Source organism: Scleropages formosus, chromosome 3, assembly GCF_900964775.1.
Source record: "Scleropages formosus chromosome 3, fSclFor1.1, whole genome shotgun sequence".
NCBI lineage: Eukaryota > Metazoa > Chordata > Actinopteri > Osteoglossiformes > Osteoglossidae > Scleropages > Scleropages formosus.
Window position 1 is genome coordinate 30,350,060 of NC_041808.1, and position 12,165 is coordinate 30,362,224.

General features: G+C 44.3%; 1 protein-coding gene and 1 long non-coding RNA gene across 2 annotated transcripts; both read left to right on the forward strand.

The window, feature by feature from the left end:
• Positions 1-5,496: 5,496 nt before the first annotated feature.
• LOC108925943 (adhesion G protein-coupled receptor E3-like) lies at positions 5,497-7,613 on the forward strand (the record flags this gene model as incomplete). Its single annotated transcript, XM_018738316.2, has 8 exons — positions 5,497-5,570; positions 5,659-5,848; positions 5,928-6,047; positions 6,171-6,343; positions 6,442-6,591; positions 6,667-6,873; positions 7,023-7,258; positions 7,544-7,613. Coding segments are annotated over exons 2-8 (1,119 nt in total), but the record flags the coding sequence as incomplete, so codon positions are not given.
• Positions 7,614-9,046: 1,433 nt separating this feature from the next.
• On the forward strand, positions 9,047-9,559 carry LOC108925944 (uncharacterized). The gene is made up of 3 exons (XR_001965444.2): positions 9,047-9,131; positions 9,283-9,348; positions 9,526-9,559. It is a non-coding gene; the product is annotated as an uncharacterized LOC108925944 (long non-coding RNA).
• The last annotated feature ends 2,606 nt before the right edge of the window (positions 9,560-12,165 follow it).

Genomic DNA, 12,165 nt, shown 5'->3' on the forward strand with positions numbered 1-12,165 from the left:
TTGTGCAGGATGCTGGCCGTACAGCGAACCGACTCCATGTCGTTGGTGTTCTGCATGGTACGCATAAGCGCAGCCACCATCTGCGGCGATTGCATGAGCACTTTGCGGGATGCATCCTTCCGTGTCAGCTGGTTTACTATCAGGAAAAGGGTCACCGATGTACAAACAGAATGCAAAGGGGCAAATCCAAGAAACAGGCGAGTGATCAGGCAAACCAGTGAGTCAGAGACGAAGAGCAGGGCGATTAGCGAGGATTGAGACTAGGAGCGTGAGTGATCAATAAGGCTGAACAAGGTTCCGCATGGGGCTGTGTTCCACAGCCCTTTTTTAAGCTTGTGCTTGCTAAGTTAAATCAGGTGTTCCCTGTTGCGCAGCCGTGGGGGGCGTGGTACAAAATAAAAGAAAATACAAATACTATAAAATTTGTCAGAATTAGCACTGAAATGATTTAGACTGCAGTGGGGTGTGGTGGCGCAGTGGGTTGGACCACAGTCCTGCTCTCCAGTGGGTCTGGGGTTTGAGTCCTGCTTGGGGTGCCTTGCAATGGACTGGTGTCCTGTCCTGGGTGTGTCCCCTCCCCCTCCGGCCTTACGCCCTGTGTTACTGGGTTGGCTCTGGTTCCCCGTATGGGACAAGCAGTTCTGAAAATGTGTCTGTGTGCTCTGCAGCCCAAAGTATGTTCCTATTAGCACGTAATGTATCAGTCATCTATGGGGTGGCACTAGGGTGTGCTGGTCTGGAAGATAGTAGACAGAGAGAGTCAAGAGAGAAAGACACGGCAGAGAGAAAAATGTTAGTGGCATTGTCCATTGATCTGAGAATTGTACAGCAGAAGGGAGAGCAGACAGTGTGCAAAGTCAAAGCAGGAAGGCGAGAGAGATTCTAAGTTACAGCAGAATGTGACAATGGGTGCAGGAAAAGGAGAAGGATTAGTTGTGAGGCAGGGTTGAAAGGAGATGAAGATGTGGTCAGAGACATGCACTGGAGTAACAGAGAGGACGGGACAGCCATTGTTATGGGAAAAAACAAGGTCAAGGCAATTGCCTACTTCGTGAGTAGCATGGGACTGGAACAGGTTACCATAGACAGAAGGGCGCTTGCATGAATGTCCTGAACATGCAGGTTGAAGTCACCCACGAAAATCATTGGAGTATTGTCCTCTGGGAGAAAGCTCAACAAGATGTTGAGGTTATCCAGGAAGCAGCTGGGAGGGCCAGGAAGGCAATAAAGAACAACCACAACTGTGGTTGCAGGTGTGGCTGTGTTGTCTGGGGTGATCCAGGTTTCAGTTAGGACCAGAAGGTCCAGGGAGAGATGGGAGGTGTAGACTGTTACGGAGTCAACTTTCCTCACAGGAGACTGGCAGTTCCAGACACCCATGGAAAAAATGAAGCTGGATGGAGGGTTTGACAGACAAGGATAAACCAGGTTACTGTGGCAGCAGGAGCATCTGAGTCTTTGGCGGTGGTGTTGCACAGTTCAGTTACCATAGACAAATTTGACATTCCACATGTTTGCCACAAGATCCCTCACGGAACGTGATGGTGATGGTGATGGTGATGGTGATAACAGAATTCATGTAGTGGCGGCAGCCTCCCGTAGGTAGACTCCCTTGTCTTTGCACCTCTAGTCTTTGCACCAACTATGGGTCACCAGCTGCTATTTAAACAAGGCTAATTCATGTCAGCTGAGAGTCCTAATCGAAACTGAAACTACTCCGACAATGGTAACCAAAACAGACAAACAGATGCGATTAATTGATCGACTGAATCACACTCACTTTACAGTACGGCACACAGAATTCTTAGCTATGCATTCACCCTACCAAACCGCAAATACTATGAAATAAATAAACAAATAAATAAATAAATAAAATAAATAAATAAATAAATACAACCGACAACTAGATAAACACACATCTGATTGCTTCTATTTATCAGCACAACTACACGAGAAGAATGTGCATCAGAATAAAGAAGTAGCAACAAATAAACTTACCCGAAACACGACAAACTGCAGCGATGGACCTCCAATGCAAAATATAATGCACAATGAGCAGGACCAACGACTTCTACGCTATTTAAGGAGTCGAGGGCTGAGAGTCCTAATCGAAACACAAAACTACTCAGACAACATATACACTAGTACTTATCATCTGGGGGTCAGGAGGAGTGGGAGGGTTGAGCAGCTGTTTACATAGTGCCATGGATAATGGTTTCTGAGTATTGAGACTATATCTGTCTGGGAAATAGATGCCATCAACTCATGTGGCCTACTGTAGACCTGTTGACTGACCGAGTGCTTTCTATCTTGTCTGCAGAGCATAGTGTCTGCAATGAAACAGTCTGTGGTCCGCTATCCCAATGCTTCAATGGGGCGTGCTTTTGCCAACAGGGGTTTATGGCTCCTGACACATACTTGCCCACCCCGACTCATTTGGCTGCCAGGGTAAGCAGGAATCTGCCTTTGAAAATTTTAAACTTTAAATTCAAGACTAGTGAAGGATACGTGCTGGATGGGACACCAGTCCGTTTTTGGGACCAGTTACCAGAAATAAAGGTTATTATTGCTGTTGTTGTTGTTGGCAGGATTGTACAGTATGTGTTTTGAAAAGGGCGGGGGGTGCGGTGGCGCAGTGGGTTGGACTGCAGTCCTGCTCTCCGGTGGGTCTGGGGTTCGAGTCCTGCTTGGGGTGCCTTGCGGCGGACTGGCATCCCGTCCTGGGTGTGTCCCCTCCCCCTCCGGCCTTACGCCCTGTGTTGCCAGGTAGGCTCCGTGACCCCGTAGGGGACAAGCGGTTCTGAAAGTGTGTGTGTGTGTGTGTGTGTGTTTTGAAAAATACAGGATAGAAATCTGAGTATTTTTCCTTAGTGGATGTGTCGACAGAGATGCCTTAATTAAGGCATTTGTTTCAAAACCTCTAGTGTCATTCCGAGATATAGTGAAAGGCTGGAGAATGTCCAGCCCTTCTTTCACTCTTGATTGCTTTATAGTTTGTTACATATATTGTGCTCTCTATTTTCTGCTGTTTTGCCTTCCTTTCTTTCTGCAGATATCTACGAGTGTGAAACAGATCCAGGTATCTGTGGTCCTGAGGCGGTCTGTGAAAATACTGTAGGGTCCTACACTTGTACATGCTATGTGGGATACTCCGTCAGTCCAGCGGGATTCATGGCCAGTGCAACTAACCCCTGCCAAGGTCCGAGTTTCTCCAGTTCTGTGTGAGAATAAGTACCCAGAACCTGATGTATTAGTTGCTTGGGAGTTTTGAAGTGTATATGTTCTTCATCCTGCATTTTCATACTCTGTGACATTTGTGTGCTCCTACTGTAATTCACATGGGATATGGATCAGTTGACTAGGACTTTTTCTCACATCTCTTGTAGACATTGATGAGTGTGTCCAAAACCCAGCCATATGTGATGCCAATACAGTATGTCCTAACACTGTGGGCACTTATCAGTGCTACTGTTCACTGGGTTTTCTCTCCTCTACTGGGTTTCAGTGGCAGTTTGGGACAACTGTGTGCATGAGTAAGTTTGACATTAATGTTGATTTGTGCAACTGTTATTAAAAATTTGTCGAATTTAACACACACACATTTTCTGAACCGCGTGTCCCACATAGGCTCCGGTTCCCCACGACCCCACCCGGCAACACAGGGCGTAAGGCCAGAGGGGGAGGGGATACACCCAGGACGGGACGCCAGTCCGTCGCAAGGCACCCCAAGCGGGACTCGAACTCTGGACCCGCCCCAACCCACTACGCCACCGCGCCCCCCTACTTTTTTTGATAAATTTATCTAAAACTCTTAGAAAATCACAGTCCTTCTCTCCTTTTCCATTCTATTTTGATCCCATTCCTCACTGGTTTATTACTTACAGGTTTAAAGGCATATAAGACATAAACACAGCAGTGCTGCAAATACCAGCAAGTGCTGTGTACCAGCACAACAGTTCTCTGTGTTTGGAATCCTATTCTGGAAACGTAGGGCACCATGCAGAGAGCACCATGGGTGGAACACCAGTTCATTGCAAGACTTTTAACATCTCAAAACAATTTGTACTACATTCGTCAGCATCTGGCCACTTTCATTTTGCTTTTCAGGCAGCAATAAAAGCATAACGCTGAAAGTATAGCTCTGAGCATTCTCTGGAGAGGTTCTGTAAAAGCCTTGGATATGAGTATGATAAAGTATGCTCTTAAGTTTTTATGAACTTTGGGCTAGATTATAATTAAAATTAAATTAAATTACCTGATGTCATGCGGAACAGAAGACAAAGGGAAGGCTGGACCTCAGTGCAGGATCATTTAGTCAGAACTGAGGGATTAAACAAGTTCTTTTTGTTGGGGATGAGCGAAAAGTCGATCAAACAGCGGTCAAAGTGGGAGCGAGGATCCATGGAAGAAGTCAGCAGATGAGGCGAGTGGTCAGAAGCTAGACAACGAAGAACAGGGGATGGGGACGAACAGGCGAAGGTTGTAGGTGTTGAGAGGGACGGTTGTCTCGGTGAGATTCCGCCAGTGCATAGAGGCTGAGGAGGTTCGTTGAAAGTCAAGTGTTCTGATTGCCGTCAGGTGCTTGATTGGCATCACGTACTGTGGATTGCGGTATGAGTGTGGACGTGACACCTGAAAATGTCATTGCCTCAAACTTTTGTTTACAACGTTCCTCAAAAATACTAGCTGTAAATAATTAGAGCCCTGTTGAATTATCAGGTCGCATGCTCGTACACTGCTTTGATACTGCTTACTGCCTTTTACTGGCTGGATGTGGACATGTAGGGGATATTTGCTGTGCAACAAATTTTTGAAAATAGACAAGTGAAGAAAATACTGCTGAAACTAAATGAAAGAAACTTATTTCAAAATTCATACATGAGAGAACAGTGATCTTTTTATACAAGCAAGATCGATTCATTGTGGTAGATCTGTCTCTGTCACATGATTTTTTTTTTTCCTTAACTGGTAAGATACAGTGTGTAAAGGACCCAAGATGTTTAAAACTTGTCTTCCTTTGTGAATACCTTTGCTTTGCTAAATTTTTCCTTTTGTGTTTGTACTTTTATTTTGTCATATAATTGCAATGGCATACGGTCATTATAAGGGGGCTTTTATTTTGACACGGTCTTGTATTCCCAAGAGCCCTGCGCCTAGATTGACGAGTTAGTTAATGCGGTTGGCGCGCAGATATAACTTATCCCAGCTTGTGGTTAGCTGCGTGCTGCAAGAACTAAATAATTTGTTTAATATAAGGATTCGCAGCTCTCCGAAGAGGCACAAGCCAAGGTTTGTACATGTATATTGCTGTAAATGTTCCCCCCCATGTAATTGTACTTGTTTTGTCCATGGAAATGAGATGGTTTATCATCATGTTACGGCTGTTGTTAACGACGTACTCTGATAATTAATATTGCCGAAGGACTGATCGGAAGCTAAATGCTAAATATTTGTGCTTTTTATTTTTTTTTTTATTTTTTTACACTAGCTCTTACGTTGGTGGAGGTTGTCAAGTTAGTTTCAATAAATCAACTAAACCATCATCAGTCAAGTCTCACTCCGTGACTCGGGTGGGTCTGCTACACTGAGCAGCTGAATCAGAGTATCACAGCAGCTGTGCACTTATTTTCATATCATTTTCATCGCTTCACCCCTAAGGCTGTAAGCAACATCTTCTTCTTGGAAATGGCTGTGAAAATGTCAGCCAACATTGTCAGTAACAGTGGGGAGGGTGGTGGAAGTGCAGAAGTAGGCAGTGTGCTGCTGAAGATCTCAGAGAAACTCGTGTCCACCTTTGCACCAAACACCAAGACCCAGGACAACAAGATCATGAAGACACCTGTTTTGGGTAAGACTGCAGTGGAATTGGGGCAGTTCTATTTAACTGTAATGTTTCGTACTGAAATGTGTGTGTCTGTGCTTTGCAGAAGCTGACATTCAGGCTATAGGTCCAGAAAGACCTTCGAACCTGACTGCAGTTCATTTGCTTGCGGTGAAGGAAAACATAGTGTCAATTAACCTTTCAGCAGTTGCAGATAAAAGCAATGGTGGGTGTTTATGGACAGAAATGGAAAAAAATGGAAAAAAAAGAAAAAAAAAAAAATCTGGACATCTAAAATGAAGATGATAATGGTGAGCAACCTTTGCATTTTATTCTGTTCATCTCCAAGGATCAGCAGCTCTGATGTTCATGTCCCTGACTGGATTAGATACATTCCTGAGTGCCCAGTACTTTAAATCCGAGAATGCCACGCAGATGTACTCTGATGTCGTTTCTGCCACCCTACTTTGGACAAATAACACAGGCCTTCCAGAGCCTGTCAACTTCACTCTCCACCACAAGGTAGTGTTGATTTCACTTTTATTGCAATGGGCTGTCTGACTTGATAATTCACTGCAATTGACATTAATCCTTAAACTCACATGATCTGTTCTGGTCAGGGACTGGTGACTTGTGTGTACTGGGAAGAGAGTGGTGATGTGAAGCGCTGGTCCACAGAGGGCTGCATGGCCATCGTCTCGGATGGAAACAGCACCATCTGCACCTGCACCCACCTCTCTACCTTTGCTGTCATCCTGCAGACTGAGAAGGTGCGGCCCTCTTTCCCGGGCAGGTGGATACGTGATTAGTGTTGCCTTTCACACCATCTTTGTGTCTTCCACCAGGCAGTGCAAAAAGAGGACCCTTTGTTGGAGTGGGTCAACCTGGTCTGCATGTGTGTTGGCCTGACATTCCTTGGTCTTGCTGTCCTCACCTTCCTCTTTTGCACCTGGAACCCAAAGGTCAACAATACAGCTCGTCTCCACCTCAGTCTCACCCTCTTCCTGGCCTACCTGCTCTTCCTGGTGGGCCTGAATCGCACAAATAATGCAGTAAGGGCTCTGAGTCTTCCATCCAGGTCAAAATCAATATCCCTCTAACAAACTTTCATTAAAAAGACAGCAGTTTGCCCTTTTTCCCAGCATGTAGATGTTAAGTGTTTGATTGTCTGACTGATCATCTCCCTTTGGCTGTTCCTCAGCTTGTGTGCTCTGCTATAGCTGGGCTGCTGCACTTTCTGTTCCTGTCCAGCTTTGTGTGGATGCTCCTGGAGACACTGCAGCTCTTCCTATTGGTCAGGGGTCTGACCAAGGTACAGGCCATCCAGAAGGAGGGGCTGAAGAAGCGTTACCTTTTGCTCATAGGCTATGGTACTCCCCTAGTTGTGGTGGGAGTTTCGGCGAGAGTCTTACCTTCCGGTTATGGAAGTGCCGAAAAGTAAGAGGTTTTTTTTTTTTGTCTATACGTTGATAAAAGAAATGTCCTTTCTTTGTTTTAAATATACATACAAAATTATGAAAATGCAGCATTAAAAGCCAGAGAAGTATTTGTTGGATTATGATGCATCTAGTACACTTGTTCCTCTCGTGTAACATTTGTGATACAAGGCTTTTAAATTACTTACATTTTTCAGTTTATGATTTTTAATGGTATTTCCTTCACTTTTCTGCTTTCTGTCACTTCTGTCTGTTGTGAAGTAAAATTAACACTGTTTGAATGTAGTGTGCGGGGGGCGCAGTGGAGCAGTGTGCAGTCGGTTGGACCAAGGTCCTGCTTTCCAGTGGGTCTGGGGTTCGAGTCCCGCTTGGGGTGCCTTGTGTCGGACTGGCGTCCTGTCCTGGGTGTGTCCCCTCCTTCTCCGGCCTTCCACCCTGTGTTGCTGGGTAGGCTCCGTGACCCCATAGGGGACAAGCGGTTCAGAGAACGTGTGTGAATGTACTGCCTTTGGTTGACTGCAAAATGCATGGAAACGGAATAGGATTGTGAGACCACCATCATTTTATATGATTTTAAAGTGTTTACGGTGTATACAGCTTGTGTCTGGTATTCCAGAGTCTCAGTGATAAATAATAAAGGGTGGGAATGTTACACGTTTCTGGGATGAAACTGTCAAGATTCCTCAGTTTCTTCTGAAGAATTATTTTTATTTACAGTCATTATATAGGTTTTTCAATGAAGCTCAAGATTTTTGCAGAATCTTACCCCTAAAAATATACAGACAGATATGTTCTATTAAGCTTTTATTGTGTAGATGATAAAGTAGATAAAGGCCTGAAGCCGATAAATAAGACATATACGAACGAGGTCAGCAGCATTAAATGCGGAGCTGTGGCGATGATGTATATTTTACACACAAACACAAGGAATTTCAAAAAGTATCCTGTTTGTTTCAGGTGCTGGCTGAACACTGAAAAGGGCTTCATGTAGAGTTTCTTAGGTCCAGTATGTGTCATTCTTTGTGTAAGTATCCCTACTAGAGATTTATAACTCACTGTTTACAGAAATGTTCAATGTATACATTTGTAAATACTGAACATATCTGCTGTGTCCAACTTGTGCAGGTTAACTGCGTCCTGTTCTGTGTAATTCTCTGGACCCTACAGCCAACACTAAGCAGTATGAAGAGTGGCTTTTCCCAGGCAAAGGATACCAAGTGTGTGTATGTATTTGGTGTGTTCTCGTGCAACTAAATGAGTAGTGACCACAGTGACCGGCCACATACTAAACTAGTTTTCCAGAATTATCTTTCAGACTGATTGTTTTCAAAATCCTGGTCCAGTCCATCATCTTTGGCTGTGCTTGGATCCTGGGATTCTTCCAGAGCAGCACTCTGTTGCAGTACCGCTTTGTCATTTTCAATTCGCAGCAAGGGACCTTCATCTTCACCATCCACTGTTCGTTCAGCAAGGAGGTAGCTCCTCCTACTTGATGGAGATTCTCCTGCATATACAGTAAGTCATGTTAAACTGAAGATTTACAGTGCAAGTTCCATGCAGGGCTCTGCTACTGTAACCTCTAATTAAAATTTCCAGCCTAATTACAGTAATTGGTAAAATTGTGGGTTGCTTTTGGGGGGAGCTCAGACTTAGCAACTAAATTTTATGTGTTTTTAAGGGTTTATCATCAGCCTCACTGAATTTGAACTCACAACCCTCTGGATGATGTAGAATGCACAGTTTAATGCTACCTATGGTTGTTGACACACAGGTGCGAGAGAAGCAGGTGGCATGGTTCTCACGCCTGTGCAGAGTGGAGAGGCCAGATGAGTCGACACCCCTCCGTCTGTGCAAATTCTGTCAGTGACTCTGTGGTAAGGACCCGTGTGCGTTTTGTGGTACTGAACATCCTGTGCTGTTAAAGTATCAGAGGGAGCAAAGAGAAACAGCATCTCCAGTTGGCTTCACAGTGTACATGTATAAGCCAGGAATGTGACTTGAAAACAATTCAAATTTGTATTCAAGACAGGTCAATCAACACCTGAGTGACAAAGAGAAGAATGTGGATGCACAGGAATCAACTCCAAAGCAGTAAAGAAAGACTGGACATTTGAGTCAACATGTTTAAACATCAACTTGTACTCAAAGGAAGAAAAAAGTAGAAATGTAGTTCTGTGTTCTTTATTTTTTGTGTTTATTTTTATTGAACAATCTTTAGCTTATCTTGGTTTTTGCTTCATAAAAACTTGGAATTGATTTGTTGTTCAGATTGGACACTAAGGGGGCGCAGTGGGTTGGACCAGGTTCTGCTCTCCGGTGGATCTGGGGTTCGAGTCCCACTTGGGATGCCTTGCGACGGACTGGCGTCCTGTCCTGGGTGTGTCCCCCCTCCCCTTCCGGCCTTACGCCCTGTGTTGCCGGGTAGGCTCTGGTTCCCTGTGACCCCATATGGGACAAGCAGTTCAGAAAGTGTGTGTGTGTGTGTGTGTGTGTGTGTGTGTGAGAGAGAGAGAGAGAGATTGGACACTATTGTGGAGTTTTAAAAGACTCAGTAAAACAGATTAATGAGACTGAATCCTCTAAATTGATTAATCTACTTTTCTCATTATTATCAGAGTCATTATCAGAATCTTCAAGATCAGCATCCTAAGCATCCTCCCGTATGGCAGGAAGACCACGGCCACTATTGTGTGGAAACTTGTGGTATTCTAGACCAAGTCCCTGTGGTGTATCCTCAAGATCTTCTGGCCAAACACCATTTCCAACAAAGACATCAGGAACGGGACAGGGATGGGTACCATAGCAGTGACACTCTTAGCCATATGCGACCAAGCTCTTTACCCAGAGTAGCACTACGTTGGACACCCCTGGGGAAAAAAAAAATTGTAGGAGAACCAAAGAGGCCTGGCATATAACAGTCCAAAGAGAGCTGAAGAGTAAAGTACTGACTCTGGAGGCAGCCCCCAAAGCAGCAGCACAAAAAGTCAAGTGGAGTTCTTTTGCTATCAGCTCAAGCATTAGACGGCACGGAGACGACAGAATGAATAAGATACCAACTGCCTTGACTAGAGTTCATGCTACCGTCCAAAAAACCTTTGACAAAAACGTGATTTCTCCCCAACTCTTCTCTTGTTAAATCACAACCCTAACTCCTTTCTTTATGATATTATGGTATGTAGACTAACTGCTCTTATATATTTGGCAAAGAAATGTATTTTAATGCTGTGGTCTACACCTGATGTTCCCTCTGTAAAAATGTGAATGGCTGAAATGTTTAAATTACCTCCACTTGAAAAACCCCAGTGAATTCTGGAATATCTGGAAAACCTCTTGTTGGTCTTGCTATGAAAATGTTATTTTCATATGTTACTTTCATAATTACATGTCATGTAATTAAATTTCCTTAAACCTAATTGTATGTTAAAGTGCATTTTTTTTTTCCAATTCACAGGAGGGCAGACACAACTTTATAAGACATTTAAATGTATTAATCTGTGTTATGCCTCCAGACAATCAAACATAGAAGATCCATCCACCTCACATGCACATAATCTTACTCACACACACACTTTCTGAACCGCTTGTCCCACACGGGGTCACGGAGCCTACCTGACAACACAGAGTGTAAGGCCAGAGGGGGAGGGGACACACCCAGGACAGGATGCCAGTCCGCTGCAAGGCACTCCAAGCGGGACTCGAACCCCAGACCCACTGGAGAGCAGGACCTGGTCCAACCCATTGCACCACTATGCCCCCTCTGCATAATCAAGGAAGTGGAATAAATGAAGTCCAACAACTGCAGAAAGATTGTGGTTAAAGAATATATCTCTCCCTTCTGATCTTTTCCAGTCCCAAAACCTTTCAGCAAACCATATGCTTGAGCTTGGCTCAGTCCGTTGACTCTGATTCAGATAACGATTTGAACCTGACACCTGCTCTTCCTCGGACAATGGACTTGACCCTCGCCTCTGACCTTGACCACAATTTGGTCTGTCCCTTGACAGAATTTCGGAATTAAACCCCACTAATGAAAACAGACCTTGCTCATCCTTATCCCTGTACAGAACCTGGTCTCTGCTCCAGCACCCTACAATGCATTGTTCCCTACCTCAGCACTGCTCCATCCTGCAAGAGCTTCTTGGTTGCAGCATCCAATAAACTGCTCTTGGTTCTATCCACATGTCTTGACATTCACCATGATAATTTATAAATTGCAGTTTTATGAAATTTCTGAAAAATTTAAGATTGTAGGACACACACTGACCTACAGAGTTTCCAGCCTACCTTGGAGGCAACTGTTAATTTAATTGCTGTAGCCCATTAACAAAATCTTGTATTTGGTAAAAAGGCCTCTCCCATCTTTCTGGAAGGTTTTTAAAGTTTTGTTTGAGGCGTTTTATTGTCCCAAACATATCTCAAGAACATAACATCTAATTTTTAAAAAAAATCATGCAGAAAAATAACAGACTTGCTGATTCGAGGGACCATAAAGGCAACTGGGATGAGGACCTGGCGGGAGTCTGTGTTTGAAGGGTCTGCTGAGCTGAGAACCTGGTGATGGTTTCCCTATTGGTTTGTATTTCGAAGGTCACTGGACTCAAGACACTGATTTGAGTTGTCTTTTGAACTTGCTTAATAGTTAAATAAAACCTTTGTTACTGTACCACTGCAGTGTTTTCCCTGATTCCTGCTCTGTGGCTGTCTCTGCCCTACAATGGTCCACAATTTCTGGAGATTTACAAAGATAAATTTTCTTAATTTTTTAATGGGTGGTTTTAGTGCAGGAGGGTGTGGTGGCACAGCAGGCTTGGCCAGGTCCTGCTCTCTGTTGGGTCTGGGGTTTGAGTCCTGCTTGGGGTGCCTTGTGATGGACTGGTGTCCCATCCTGGGTGTGTCCCCTTCCCTCCA